Source organism: Struthio camelus, chromosome 27, assembly GCF_040807025.1.
Source record: "Struthio camelus isolate bStrCam1 chromosome 27, bStrCam1.hap1, whole genome shotgun sequence".
NCBI lineage: Eukaryota > Metazoa > Chordata > Aves > Struthioniformes > Struthionidae > Struthio > Struthio camelus.
In genome coordinates, this window is record NC_090968.1 from 5,464,430 (window position 1) to 5,478,789 (window position 14,360).

The 14,360-nt window shown below is 71.2% G+C and overlaps 2 protein-coding genes across 3 annotated transcripts; one reads left to right on the top strand and one right to left on the bottom strand.

Annotated features, from left to right (window-relative positions):
- Positions 1-2,519: 2,519 nt before the first annotated feature.
- Positions 2,520-6,554, bottom strand: POLR3D (RNA polymerase III subunit D). 2 transcript variants are annotated; one of them, XM_068920846.1, is made up of 9 exons: positions 6,525-6,554; positions 5,752-5,931; positions 5,046-5,089; positions 4,562-4,713; positions 4,331-4,458; positions 4,075-4,246; positions 3,633-3,904; positions 3,405-3,557; positions 2,520-3,125 (listed from the first exon to the last, which is right to left on the bottom strand). In XM_068920846.1, the coding sequence occupies exons 2-9, from the start codon at positions 5,917-5,919 to the stop codon at positions 3,003-3,005; spliced, it is 1,212 nt and encodes a 403-aa protein (XP_068776947.1). In that variant the 5' UTR covers positions 5,920-5,931; positions 6,525-6,554; the 3' UTR covers positions 2,520-3,002. The 2 variants fall into 2 exon arrangements, with proteins under 2 accessions (XP_068776947.1, XP_068776946.1); XM_068920845.1 differs by lacking the exon at positions 6,525-6,554 and having other exon boundaries at positions 3,405-3,560; positions 5,752-5,998.
- Positions 6,555-7,232: 678 nt separating this feature from the next.
- On the top strand, positions 7,233-13,687 carry PHYHIP (phytanoyl-CoA 2-hydroxylase interacting protein). The gene is made up of 5 exons (XM_068920865.1): positions 7,233-7,619; positions 9,874-10,061; positions 11,003-11,177; positions 11,565-11,682; positions 11,781-13,687. The coding sequence occupies exons 2-5, from the start codon at positions 9,897-9,899 to the stop codon at positions 12,313-12,315; spliced, it is 993 nt and encodes a 330-aa protein (XP_068776966.1). The 5' UTR covers positions 7,233-7,619; positions 9,874-9,896; the 3' UTR covers positions 12,316-13,687.
- The last annotated feature ends 673 nt before the right edge of the window (positions 13,688-14,360 follow it).

A 14,360-nucleotide genomic window follows, 5' to 3' on the forward strand; every position in this document is an offset into this window, starting at 1 on the left:
CGCCGTTGGCCTGGCGCGCCCGGGAGGTACCACCGCAGGGGAAGGGAGGGGGGAGGCCGTCCCCCGCCCGCCTGTGCCTCCCCCGCGGAATCGCTCCGCCCGCGGGCATTCGCCCCCGCGTCCCCCCCGCCTCTTCCCCACCGGCCGGGAGTGGGCGCTCCCGGAGCGCGCCTCCACGTGCCGTGAAGCGGCGCGCCCGCGCCCTGCCGCGGCCGCTGGTTGCTCCGCTCTCATTAGAAGCGCCGGCGCTGCGCTCCCCGCCCCGGCTGCCTTCGCACCCCCAGGTTCCCCCACCCTGCTGCGTGCAGGCGTGCAGAGGGCAGGGGGACACGCAGCCGCCCCCCCTCCCCTCCCCGGGGACAGGCTGCTCTGGCGCCGACCCCCCAGCAGACCCCCCCCCCCCCTCCCGGGCGAGAAGGGCCGCCCCGCTCCGCCCGTGCAGCGCCGAGCACAGCGGGGCCGGGCGCGGCGCGGAGGGGCCGGGACCGTCAGCACCGCGGACAGCGGCCGCGGCAGGGCAACGGGCGGGGGCAACCGCGGAGGGGCAACCGCGGAGGGGCAAGTGCGGAGGGGCAACCGCGGAGGGGCAACTGCAGAGGGGCAACCGCGGAGGGGCAAGTGCGGAGGGGCAACCGCAGAGTGGCAAGTGCAAAAGGGCAGCTGCAGAGGAGCAACCGCGGAGGGGCAAGTGCAAAAGGGCAGCTGCAGAGGAGCAACTACAGAGGGGCAAGTGCGGAGGGGCAACCGCGGAGGGGCAACTGCAGAGGGGCAACCGCGGAGGGGCAAGTGCAAAAGGGCAGCTGCAGAGGAGCAACTACAGAGGGGCAAGTGCGGAGGGGCAACCGCGGAGGGGCAACTGCAGAGGGGCAACCGCGGAGGGGCAAGTGCAAAAGGGCAGCTGCAGAGGAGCAACTACAGAGGGGCAAGTGCGGAGGGGCAACCGCGGAGGGGCAACTGCAGAGGGGCAACCGCGGAGGGGCAACCGCGGAGGGGCAAGTGCGGAGGGGCAACTGCGGAGGGGCAAGTGCAAAAGGGCAGCTGCAGAGGAGCAACCACAGAGGGGCAACTGCAGAGGGGCAACCGCAGCAGCTCAAGTAGGGAGCTGCAGCCCCACTCGCCAGGCCTCTCGGGGGTCATGGTCCTCCCCAGCCCAGCCTGCTTGGCCTCAGCCTTGCTCTGCAAGGGCAAGCGTTTCCCTGCCTGGCCTTCCCTGCCTGCTCCCCAGCCATCCCAGGCCTGCGGAGGCTGGGAGCAGGGGGGCTTGTAAGCACGGCAGGGCCTGCCCCGGCTGGCTGGTTTTGCTCAGGAATGGCTATATAATGAGATGGCACTATATTAATGCACATTTGCAAAGCTTGTTCAGAGATTTCAGTGTTACATCATTACACTAGAAAACGGGGCCTGGCACATTTCTCATTAACTACATGATGATGGATTGTCCTCTCCCTCCCCCTGGTTTTAGTCAAGGTGGATGTGCAGGAGTGAAATTAAAAAGACGCGAGACAAGGAGGTCTTTTCCCTTCACTCCCATTTAACATGCAAAGCAGAAGAAGACCCAAGTTTTTTGCCTTTCTGCCCTTAAGCTCTTCCTCCCCTCGGCAGTACCCAGACCCCGAGCTATTCCTAGGGAATAAGCTGAAATACAGGCAGACCTCTCAACGAGGCTAGAGCAAAGCCATGGTGCAAGCCCTGGCCCTAGCACTGAGCCCAGCCATAACGCATGTGGGGGTGGCCAGTCCTGGCTCCCCTGGACACGGGACATGGTTGTGCTCCCTTTCCCAAAGAAACCCCTCTTCCAGCCACCCAGAAGTGGACATGCTGCAGAGGGTCCACTGCTCCCAGGAGCATCTGTGCCCGATGCCGAGCTGCACCCTTCCCTCCGCAGGGTCCTGTTTTAGGGCCTGCCGGGCTGTGGGAACGCTCTGCAAGCCAAGGAGACCACCCGAGCATCAGGCTGCCGATTCATAAACCTATCACTCGTAACAAGTGCATGAAAGAAACTCAGAGCCGCTGTCTTCTCACTGGCCCTGCATCATCTTCATCAATGAGATAAGTCAGTGGAGCCTGGGGCACTGCAGGCACCGGGCAGCAATGCCTCTGTGCACTGGGTTCAGCAAAAAGCACCTACATCCCGGGGCTGGTGCTAAAGAGCAGCCTGCCATGGGTTCATGCGCTGGGGCTGGACTGCGCGGAGAGGAAGGGGAATGCTGGTGGGGAAACTGAGGCAGGGAGCGGGGCTGCTCTCCCCTAAGGGATGCCCAGAGCGACAGCTCTCACAAGCGCGCTAGGAGCGGCAGGTGAGTAAGCGGCTGAGGATTCAGCCCACGGCCGCCCTCGTGCCAGAAGACAGCATGCTGCAAACAGGGGTGAGGGGATGGTGCGAAACTGGATCTCTGCGACCGGTCGGGCAGGCGGTGGGCGGGCGGGCGTGCGCGGGGCGGAGGGTGCCGGCGGCAGCGCCGCGGGGCACAACGGGCACCCAGGGCAGGTTGTGCACGGAGCAGGGAGCAGCCCAGGTGTGGGGAAAGAGACTTTTATTCTGCTTTTCCCACCACCCACGAGCACCTGGAGGGAAGGCAGCACCCAATGCACGTGAAGGGTGCTGCCAGAGTCCAGCGGGGCCAGCTGCCCCGGGGTGGGGGGACCATAGGCACAGGTCCCACGTAGCTTCTGAGCCAGAAATTCGTGAAAGAGGCCCTGTGTGCGCAGGCACGCCGCCTGTCCCATCTGCGATGGGGACAAGGGGTCTGGGGGAGGCAACTGGAGCCCCTGGCCCTGGTGCTGCTCCCCCCAAGGAGCGGGGGAGACGCCGGCATCGGGGCAGCGCGCAGGGAAGGAGGTAGGAGTCAGCCCCGCGTCCAGCCTTGCAAAAGACGCCTCTCTGCATCCCGAAGGCGCCCAGAGGGTTGGAGGGGGTCGGGGCGCCGCACGGCCTCACAGACGGGGAGGGACAGCATGAAGGGCCACCAGCGCGGGGCTGGGGACCCGTTGCTCCCGCCTCGCTACCGGTGCCGGTGCTCCAGCAGGGCCTCGAAGTCCGGGGAACACACCAGTTTGTGCCTCACGTGGCCCAGCACGATCATCTCGCCCGTGCGGCTGTCTCCGATGCTGACGGACACCAGCTCCTTCGCAGAGGGGACGAAAAAGGGTTAGGGGGATGAAAAGTGAGCTCCTTCCTCCCCTCTCCATCACAGAGGTGCTGTGACTAAGGCCGGGGAGCTCCCTGAAAGCTGTCCTTGAGGAGCAGCACAACCCCGACGGTCTCTGCAGGACCCACCGCCCCAGTCTGAGCATCGGGGACCCCCAAATCACCTTGCGGGCTACCTCGCGGCGTAGCCACACAAAGCAGGCCCCCGGGGTGACATGCAAGCCTGACCCCTTGCCAAGGCCGCCCCAGCTCATACCTGCAGGAAGGAGCAGGGTGTCCCCATGGTCACGTCCAGGGTCACCTTGCCCAGCACCAGCTGCACTTTTCCTGACTTCCGGATGAGCAGTTTCCCCACCTGCCCCTCCGGCAGGTCGGCCAGGGTGCAGGTGTTCTCCGCCTGCCTCGCCTCCTGCTGAGGGAGGTGCCGGCGTCACCGCGCTGCCACCCCGCCTGCCGCGGGACCCCTGCGCCCGCCGGCCCCCACCTGACTCTTCTCCTGCTTCACCACGACCACTTGCCCCTCCTCGTTCTGCAGCTCCGTCTTGATGGGCTTGGTGTCCTGCGTGGGCGGCTGCCCGGGCAGCGTGTCGGGCAGCTGCAGGAAGAGCAGCTCCTCCTCCTGCGACAGGCTCAGCCGCTGCAGCAGCTCCGCCACCGGGATGTCCCGGGGGTAGCCGGGGGGGCCCTTGGCTTGCGCCGCCTTGGTCGCCGGCAGGGCCTCTTTGGGGTCCTCGCCGTCACACGGCTCTTCTTTCACTGGCACCGGGGCAAGAAGGTGGGCACGGGGCAGCAGAGGCAGCCCTGCTGCGGGCAGGACAGCCCGGGCACTCTGCAGCTCCCCCAGCCCGTCCCAGCTCCCAGCTCGAGCAGCACCCCGGGGACACCCCAGCTGCTACCCGCCGGGAGCCCCACGCGCCCGCAAGCACCTTTCACCGCCTGCAAGTCCACCTCCATCTTCTCCTCCTTGGGGCCGGAGAGCCAGGGCTGGGCGTCCTCCTGCTCGGCGGCCTCCTCCTTGAAGAGCCAGCCTGAGTGGGCCAGCGGCAGCTGCACCGGCTTGTTCCGGATGTCGTTCTTCAGGCCGGGGTCGTCGAGGAACTGTGGGGCGAGGAGGTGCCACGTCGGTCAGCGCTGTCCCGGCGGCCCGGGGACCTCCCACCGCGGCGCCCCGGCACCACTCACGTCGTCCTTCTGCAGCATGCGCAGGATCTGCTTCGTTTCCTCGTCCGTCTCCCTCTTCTCCTTCTTGATGTTGATGATGTGGGAAGGGCCAAAGTCCGACATGTCCACGGTCTTGTCCCAGGAGCCAGCTGGGGAGAGGCAGCCCCGGGTGAGGACGTCGCCCCGAGCAGGGGAGAGCTCCGACCCGGTGCGGGACGGCCGTGGGGACCCACCCCCCATCCCCGGCTCTACCTTTCTTCTTCATCATTTCAGCAGGGCCCTGCTCAAAGATGGAGTGGGACTGGATGACCTCCGGTCTGCCCCGGCCTCGGCCGTGCCCGTCGCGCTGCCTGTCCCGCTCCCGCTCCTTCTTCTCCTTCTTGACGGAGACATCCTCGCGGGGCCTGCGGAGAGGTGAGGACGGAGCCCAGCAGCCCCGAGCAGCCATGCGGCCAGCCCCAGCCCTCCCCAACCCCAAACGTGCGCGCCAAACCTGGCCACCACCAAGCCCCCTCCCGATGGGCCTCCAGAGACCCCCCTGACACGGCACACGCTGCCGGGGCCCGGCCACAGGCTGCCGCTCCGGCCCCGTCACAGCCTCCCGGCAGCGGGTTTCTCTCTGGAGGTGCCTTTTGCACGCCGGGACCCCGCAGCGCAGGTCCCCAGCGGCCCATGGTCAAAGCCAGCTGCCTTAACCCAACACCGCCGCACAGGGATCGCTCGCGAGGCCACTCACTCTTCCTTGATCTTCCTGCTAATTATGTTGGGGGTGAAGGTTTTCTGCAGGCAAGAACAGAGGGACAAGTCACTGCACGAGGAGGCAGCAAAGATAAGCAACAGAAACCAAGCAGGCAGCGCTGCAGGACGCGGTCCGGGGCTGGGCGAGCGCAGCGGCAGGCGCGCGGGGGGCTGGCGGGGCTCTCGCCGGGTCCCTGCGCAGGGGGACAGTGGCTGGCCCCCAGCCCCAAACCGCCGCGGGGTCTGGCAGCGACGCCGCCCCGGGGGGGCTGGGCGTGCGCCCGGCGGCGTGCCCGGGAGCGGGAGGCGGGTGCAGAACCAGTCCGGCTGCATTGCCGCCCGCGACAGCGCAGGCGTTGGCATACCTGCCCCGGTGCGTCCCGCGGAGCCGCGCCAGGGACGCCCTCGCCGCGGCTCAGCCCGGTCTCCGCGGGCGGACCGGGGGCCCCCCGCCCCGAAAAGGGGGTCTGCGGCGCCAGGCTGCCTCCTCGCGCCCCGCGGGCCTGGCACACGCGCCACGCGGCTGCAGCACGCGCCCCGGGGCCCTTCAAGCCCCCGCCGTGCAACGGGGCAGGACGCTGCAGGCCCCCCGGGCAGGGACGGGGGTCTGCGCACCCCGGACCGGGGTCACCTCCCAGGGGCTGGGTTTGGAGCAGGCCCTGCGCCCCCCTCCCCAAGGGCTCATTCCCCACTGGGACACTCGCCTTCTTCACACCTCCCAGGGTGAGGTCTCGGGAGCGGATGGAGGGCAGGCGCCCCGGGCTGAGGGGGGCCGGCGGGCGCCTCCCGAGCAGCCCCCGCGCCCCGGGCAGCCCCGGGCGCAGGCTGCCGGGCGCCCCACCGCCCTCGCCGCCCGAGCTGCCCTCCGCCATCCCAGCGGTCACCTGCGAGGGGGAAGGGTTGGGGCAGCCGGCCCGCAGCCTCGGCCCCCCACCTCCGGGGGCTCAGGCACCTGGGTTCCCCCCCTACGCAGCGCTCCAGGGCTCTCTGCACCCATGCACCCTCTCCAGGGTGCTCAGCACCCCATCATCTCCCCTCCTGGGGTCCATTCACATCCCTCCAACAGGGGCGCTCACCCCCCCTCACATCCCCCAGCCCAGGGTGCTCACCCCCCCGTGCACCCCTTACCGCAGGGTGCTCACCCCCCCCCCGTGCATCCCCCAGCCATGCCCATCCACCCCCCCCACCCCACGGTGCTTCCACACATGCACCCCCAGCCCTGCCCCCTCGCACCCCGCTACCTCACGGTGCTCACCCCCTACCCCGTCTGCTCACCCCCCCATGCACCTCTTACCGCAGGGTGCTCACCCCCCCATGCACCCCTCACCCCAGGGTGCTCAACCCCTGCCAAGAACCCCTTTCCCCAGGGTGCTCACGCCCCTCTGCACCCCCCACGCCCGGGGGCTCACTCCTCCCACGCCCACGGGTACCCCCCCGCCGTGCCCTCCCCGCCGCGCCGCCCCGGCCCCTTACCCACCCCGGGCACGGCCGGCGCGCGGCCCCCACTGCGCATGCGTGCCGCGCGGCCCGGGGTTCCCGGAAGGAGGCCGCTGCCGCCATGTTTGCTGCGGGCCCGCCGAAGCAGTGTCTGGGCGGGGCCGCCATCTTTGAGTAGGGCAGTGCCTGCCCCCCCCCCCCCACGCGGAAGACGGCGGCGCCATCTTTGTGCCGGGCAGCGCCCGGCCCGTGGGATGGGGAGCACAGGGGCAGTGCGGGGGCAGCCCCTCTCCCAGTGCTCCCAATGCCCCCCCCCAACCACAGCAGCAGAGCCCCCGGCGTCCTGCCATCCCCGCACCAGCTGTGAGCCCGTGCCCAGAGCAGGGACCTGACCCGTTTCCCAGTTGTGTGTTGGGGGGGGTGTCTGAGTGTGCATGCACACATGTGTGTATGTGCATGCATGCACACACGCGTGTGTGCACGCACATGCATGTGTGTGCATGCGCACACGTGTGTGCACATGCACACACATGCACGTGCACGTGCATGCACACACATGTATGTGCACGTGCATGCACACGCGTGCACACACATGAGCGGTGGGGTCGGGTGGGAGGCAGCAGGCTCTGCCGCCCACCTCCCTGCAGGCCCAGGGGCCAGGCCTGCCTCCCCCAGGGTGCTGGGCACCCAGCGCGTCCCTTCTCCCCGCCCCGCGCGCACCCGCAGCCGCCCCCGCGGCCTCGCCTCCCGCTCCCACGGCTGTCCCCGCTCCGCTGGCAGGCAGGCGACGTGTTTGCTCATCACCTGATGCTTTGCAGCCTGACACCCGATTGGCAGAGCAGGGTTTTTCCCCCCTCTCCTCCATGCTGCTTTGATTTTTTTTTTTTTCCTCCTCTTTAGGGTGTTTGCTATTTCGGAGCTGGCTGGGAGGATCTGAGCAGCAGCAGTTGCAGCAGCAGCCGGAGGCAGGAGGACGAGCATCCGTCGGGAACTGCACGAGCCGCCGCGGTCTGTCGCAGCCTGAACCGCCGCTGCGGCCAAGTTCAGTGCCGGCGGCGCAGCCTGCCGTGCCGTGCCGTGCCGTGCCGTGCCGTGCCAGCTCCCTTCGCCGCCCCGCAGCCCTCCTGCGCAGCAGGTAAGGCCGCTCGCAGGTCAGGCGGCGCCGGGAGCCGGGCGAACGCAGCGCCCTGCAGCATGCACCGGGCTTCCCCTCCTGCACCTGCCTCTCGCTCCGTCTCGGCCCTGGGGCGAGCGGCTCCGGCGCAGCGCTCCGTCCGCGGACACGGGCGCTCGGTGATGCGAGGGAGCGCGGCGCACGGGAAACGCGACCTGGCTCCCAAACCGGTGCAGGCAAAGCGAGGGACGAGGGGGCGACGAGCCCTGGCAAGCTGGGCAGGGCGGCTGCGCTCGGCCGTCCCCGAGGGAATGACCTTCCCCTGTCCGCGGGGGGAAGAGCTGGGGGCCGGCGTGGGGGAGCGCACGGGGTCTGCGGCGACCGGGCTCTGCAAGGACGTGGGAGCGGGCGCGCGCACAGCCCGGTGCGCGAGCCGGGAGGCGCCCGTCGCGTCTTGCGTGTGCCCGCGCCAGCCGCGCTGCTCGGTGCCGGGAGCACCCGTGGGCTGGCGTGGGCGCCCGCCGGAGCGCCTGCCCCCGCGCGTCGGCGTGGGCGCCCCAAGCGCGGTGCGCGTGCAGGCGGACGCGGGGCGGCGGGGCCGGAGGGAGGGAGCGGGGGCTGCGGGCATGCACCCGGAGCGCGTGGGCGGCCGCGCGCACGCGTGTGCATGCGTGAGCACCCCCACCACCCTGCACCGTGGGCAGCGGGAGGGGGCCCGAGGCGGGGGGCGGCGGGCGCGTTGGCAGCCTCACGCGGAGCAGCCCCGAGGTCCCACGCTCCCTGGGGAGCCCCCGGGTTGCCCTGGCACGGATGGGGGGCCAGCACCCCTCTCTGCGGGGCTCACGCAAGCCCTGGGCCGCACGGCCGGGGGGGGGCAGAGCCGGGGGGCTGCCCTGCTGCATGCGTCCCCTGCTCCGTCCTCCCGGGCGCTGCCGAGGTGCCCCGAGGGCCGGCCCGAGCCTCCTGCGTGCTGGCTGCTGGAGGGCACCTCTCTGCCCGTGCACGCGCCCGTGCCCGGTGCACCCGTGCGCGCCTTCGCAGGGCTGCTTCTCCCGCCCCAGGCGTAGCCGGGTGCCAAACCCCGCTGCAAGAGGGGCAGCGCGGCTGTGACGCGTCCCCCGGGGGGGTTTCGGTCCCTGCCCGTGCGCCCGGGGCCGAGCGGTGCAGGGCGCTGCCCGGGGTGCGCGGCGCCTCCCCCCGCGCCGCCCGCCCCTGCGCGCGCGGGGGAGCTGCAGGCAAGTCATGACTAAGTTAGCGCGAGCCTGCGACGCGCTCCTCAGGCGTCTCGCCTGCGTCGGAGCTAAATATGGCTCGGAGCAGCCTGCGGAGCAGCGCCGGGCACCCGCTGCGGCCGCCCCGGAGATCGGAGCGAATCGGGGCGTGCAAAAACGCCGAGACCCCCCAGCCGGTGCATCGCCGGGGCCTGGGGACCGCGCGTCCCCCAGCGCGCCCGGCCCGCGGCAGAAGCGCTTACGCACTCGGCGCAGGTCGGGGCCTGTGCCGGCCCCGCCGGCTCGGCGGCTTCCCGGGGAGGTTCGGGGCGTGGGGACCGGCCCGCTGCCCCGGCCCGGAGCGGAGGCGCCGCCTCGGGCTCCCGGCGTCGTGTCCTGCCCCGGCTCCCTCGGCCCTCCCGGGGCGACGGGACCCGAGGGATGCGGGAGCGCCGAGGTTTTCCCGCGCCGGAGCGGGTAAACCCTGCCGCGCTGCTCGGCCAGACCTCGGCAGCGCGGGAAAGACGCGGGCCGCGCCGGCGGCAGCTCTCAATAAAAGCACGTGCTCGGCGAAACGCAAAGGCGCCGTCGCAGCGGGCGCGGGGAGAGAGGACGCGGACACGGAGCGAGCGGGCGGGAGGCAGGCGGGGAGGGGAGCCGGCCCGAGCGAACGGGCAGAGCGCGGCGCCCGTCCAGCCGCTGCCAGCCGTTCGCACGCGATCCTGCCCGCGCCCGGCCCTCCTCTTGTTTTTTCTTTCCCCACCCGGTGTTGAGCAAAGCCGGGGCGGCGAGAACCGCCGGCCGGGGCTCTCGCGGCGTGCCGGGCAGCGCCGGCTCCGGCCGCAGCCGCTTTGCAGCACGCCGCGCCAGAGGGCTCGTTCCCGGCCGGCTCGGGGCTCTGCCGCTCGTTCCTGGCTCCCGGCCCCTTCCCTCCCTAGCGCCATCTGCTCGGCAGCGGGGCCCGAGCGAGGGCTGGCGCTGGCCGCGCCGCCCGCGAGGTGCCGGCTGCGCCGCGGGGGCGCCCGCCCGCCCGCCCGCCCGGCAGCTGCTCCCCGCGCCCGCAGGAGCCCCCCCCGCGCCTCCGGCCATGGACCTGCTCTCCACCCCCAAAAACATCGAGATCAACAACATCACCTGCGACTCCTTCCGCATCTCCTGGGCCATGGACAAGGGCGACCTGGAGAGGGTCACCCACTACTTCATCGACCTCAACAAGAAGGAGAACAAGAACTCCAACAAGTTCAAGCACCGGGTGAGCCGGGGGCCCCGCACGCCGGGGACCGAGCGGTCCCCGCCCCGATGCACAGCACGGGCAGGTTTGGGGATAGCGGCAGGAGGCCGGGGTACGTCCCGCCGGTGCCGGGCCAGAGCGGGGCGCGCAGCCCGCGAGCGCGGTGCAGCCCTCCGGGGTCCCCCGCGGCGGGGGCGGCCCGGCCCCTCCGAGCCGGCACGGGGGAGACGGTGCGAACCGCTCGCGCTTCTCTCCCTCCGCAAGAGAGTCACCAATTCGGGACTCTTTTAGCAGCACGGTTGCCACGGTGATGCTATTTAATGTTTAACATTATTTTTTTTTTCCTCCCCAATAATCATCGTTTCTTTTTCTCTCCCTGCCTGTATCTCCCGACTTCGGCATTCGCTGTTGCCACAGAAACGGCTCTGCACTGCGGAGCTGCTGGGTGGCCTCTTGACACGGCCATTTGCTCCGTCCAGCGGCGGTCCCCAGGACCCCAGGGAGCGGGGTGGGGGGCTCGGGGCAGCCCGTGGCCCCAGGCTGGGCAGCGGCTCTGGGGCGGAGGCGCCTGGGTGGGCGCCTGGGCATCGCTCCCGGGGAGCGCTGCACGGGGCTGGTGCGCGAACCACGGGGCCGGGCACCGGGGCTGCAGAAGCGCATCCCCACCGGTGCCCCGCAGCGGGACGCCAGCGCTAAGGCGTCCTGCCCGGGCTTGGGAAACGCCCAGCTGGGAAGCGCCGTGCCCTATCCTTGCAAGGGCGGTGGCGGGTACGACAGTATTTTGCAGCAACAACTACCCAGCAAGGTCCCGTCAGCGCGACCCCGGCGCGTGGGGCAGCACCCCGGCGGGGATCGATGCTGCACCGAGGGAGGCGGCGCGCGCCGCGGTAGCGGGCTGGCGCGGGCGCTGCTCCGCGCGGCCTCCGCCCCGGCGCCCCGTGACTCTCGCCACCTCCGAGCAGGACGTGCCCACCAAGCTGGTGGCCAAGGCGGTGCCGCTGCCCATGACGGTGCGTGGCCACTGGTTCCTGAGCCCGCGCACCGAGTACAGCGTGGCGGTGCAGACGGCCGTCAAGCAGAGCGACGGCGAGTACCTGGTGTCCGGCTGGAGCGAGACGGTGGAGTTCTGCACCGGCGGTGAGCGGCAGCGGCACGTGCCGGCCTTCACCGGGGGCGGAGGAGCGGAAAGGCGGCGGCGGGGGGTGGGGGGGGGCGGTGGGCGCGGGGAAAGCGGAGCGGAGACTGCCAGGGACGGGGGCAGCGGGAGGACGGGGGCGAAGCCGAGAGCTGCGGCAGCGCGGTCCGGTTGGAGCGGCAGCTGCAGAGTGGGAGGCGAAAGGCGTGGGAACGGGGAGCGCCGGCGGGGGAGCGGGGCCGGGCCGGGCTGCAAAGGCGCCGGCGGCGGAGGGGGGGGACAGCGTGGGAGGGAGCTGGCTGCACGGAGGAGGGACCCGGGGGCGGGGGGGGCTCGGGCAGGGCAGGGAGCTGCTGGCTCGACGCCCCCCCCGTCCCGCGGCTGCCCAGACTACGCCAAGGAGCACCTGGCCCAGCTGCAGGAGAAGGCCGAGCTCATCGCCGGCCGCATGCTGCGCTTCTCCGTCTTCTACCGTAACCAGCACAAGGAGTATTTCCAGCACGTCAGGTACCCCCTCGCCCGCTCCGCCGGGGGCCGCGTCCGGCGCGGGGTCCCTACCCCAGCCCGCCGGCCGCTGACGCTGCCTTTCTCCTCCCCGCGTGCAGGATGCACTGCGGCAACGTGATGAAGCCGTCGCTGAAGGACAACAGCGGCAGCCACGGCTCCCCCACCAGCGGCATGCTGCACGGCATCTTCTTCAGCTGCAACACCGAGTTCAACACCGGGCAGCCCCCGCAGGACTCGCCCTACGGCCGCTACCGCTTCCAGATCCCGGCCCAGCGCCTCTTCAACCCCAACACCAACCTCTACTTCGCGGACTTCTACTGCATGTACACCGCCTACCACTACGTCGTCCTGGTCCTGGCGCCCAAGGGCTCCTCGGGAGACCACTTCTGCCGGGAGCGCCTGCCCCAGCTGGACATTTCCTGCAACAAGTTCCTGACGTGCTGCGTGGAGGACGGGGAGCTGGTGTACCGCCATGCCCAGGACAGCATCCTGGAGGTCATATACACCGAGCCCGTGGACCTCAGCCTCGGCGTGCTGGGGGAGATCAGCGGCCACCAGCTCATGAGCCTCTCCACCGCCAACGCCAAAAAGGACCCGAGCTGCAAGACGTGCAACATCAGCGTGGGGCGCTAGGTGCCCGGCGCGGGCAGGGCCGGGTGGGCACCGGGGGAGGGAGAGAGGGAGGGAGGCCCCGACCGCGGGCGCTTTTGCGACGGACGCAGCCGGGCAGAGGACAGAGCCGGACGGGCACGGGGGGCCCGTCGAGTGTAAATAGCGGCGTTGCCTGGATCCCTGCCTGCTCGGGCGAGGACCCCGCGGGATGCTCAGAGCACGGACGCTAAACCAGCAGCGCCCTGGGCCCCGAGAGAGGAAGCCCTCATCTCCCGGACTGGCTGAGCAGCATCTTCCTCGCTCCTGCCCGCCGTTGGTGCCAGCCCCCGGGGAGCCCCGGGCCCCTTCTCCATGCGCCGAGCTCTGCCCTTCACCGTGCAACCGCTGCAGCGATGGGAGCCCCTTCCCCTCCGCCCCTCGCATCTCCCCTTCCCCTCGCTCCAGGGCTCGCCAGCCTCCGGCCTTGCCCGCGCGCCCAGCCGAAAAGCTCAGCTCCTGGGGAAACCCGCCCCGGCCCCCGCGGCGGCTCCCTGAACGGCACCTGCCGCCGGCCCCGCTCTCGCCCCCGCTCCTCTCGGCTCGACCGGCCGCCTCGCCCCCGCGCTGCTCCCCGGGGAGGACGGCGGACGCGGCGGCGAGGCTCCAAGCGCCCCCGGACTGCCTCCCGGCCCCGACAGAAGCACAAAGGGACTCCGGGGCCCTGGGCACGGCCGGCGCGTGGCCGCGGCGGGACTCGAACCCCCGGACTTGGACGCAGCCTGGCCACGCTGCTCGGAGCGAGCCGAGGCGCGGAGCGCCCCGTCGTCCGCGGGGACCCCGAGGTGACTTCCGCCGCCGTCGCCCCGCGCCCGGAGAAATAGGAGCGCGCGTGCGTCGCCGCCGGCTCGTCGCCGAACCCGCTCGGGCAGGGCCCCTCCGAGCCCTGCTCCCGCCGGCGTCGCTTTCGGGCTGCAGTCGTGCTAGCCTTGTCCGTAGTGGTGTGCGGGATGCGCCAGCATCCAGATGTGTCGTGCAGCCAGCTGTGCCGTGTTCGCTGTGTGCTCTAGCCGTCGTTGTGCCGTGCGCGCCGCCGGGGCCCCGGCGCGCCGCAGCGCCTCGCTTGCGACTTCCCCGGCGAGACCCCCGGCCACGGGGCGCCCGGGCGGCGAGCGCGGGGCTGGGGGGACCGAGCCGGCCCCGCGCGCCCCGTCTCCTCCCGCCGCCCCGCACGAGCGGCAGCGATCGGCAGCATGGCGCTTGCGTGCCGGCCTCCCCGCAGCCTCCCCGCTCGCCCGCGCCAGGCGGGCGCCGCGTACCCGATGCACGCTGTAACGGTAGAACAGAGCAACCCCGTCCCCGAGCCACCCTGTGCTGTGCTGGCGGTGTATCAATAAACTGTGTGCAGTCGCCCCAGGCCATGTCGCGCTCATCTTTGCCCCGGGGGTGCCCGCTCCGGCTCGTGGGAGGACGGGGCGGGTGCAAACGCTGGGGCTGGGGCGGCACGGAGGCAGGTGCAGGGAGCAAACCCCCCCCGGACGGAGAGCCCTCGCGTGCATCACTCTCCCCTCCAGGGTGTCTCTGCCACCCGGAAACCTCCCCTGGCCCCAGCCAAGGCAGCGCTCGCCGGGCTGAGACCGACGTGTGCCGGCGATTTCGGAGAGACGCTTTGAAAAGCAGCCCCCCCGCCACGGCTGCGGGACCCCAAGCGCTGCCGGCCCGCCAGCCGAGCGGCCGCCCGCCCTCCTTCATCCCCCGCAAACCGCGGGCCACAGCTCCCTTTGCAACTCAGGTGAGCGCCGAGGAGCCGCTACGCAAGAGCCCTCGCGCTGCCGTCGTTCTGTTATCCCATTAGGAACATGGGCAGGAAGCACAGGAAAAAGGAGAGGACACTTGGTGCCTGGTCCGTCCCTGCCGGCGGGCACATACAGGCCACCGGGTGCAAAGTCCCCTGTCGGCAGGGACGGAGGCTCCTGCCGCCGTGACACCGGTCCCGCTGCACCAGGCTCGAGGGTGGCCGGGGCGCGCGTGCTGGCCCGCCGCGGGGGTCTATCCGCTCCGGAGGGGTTCGCCTCCGACTGCCTGCGATA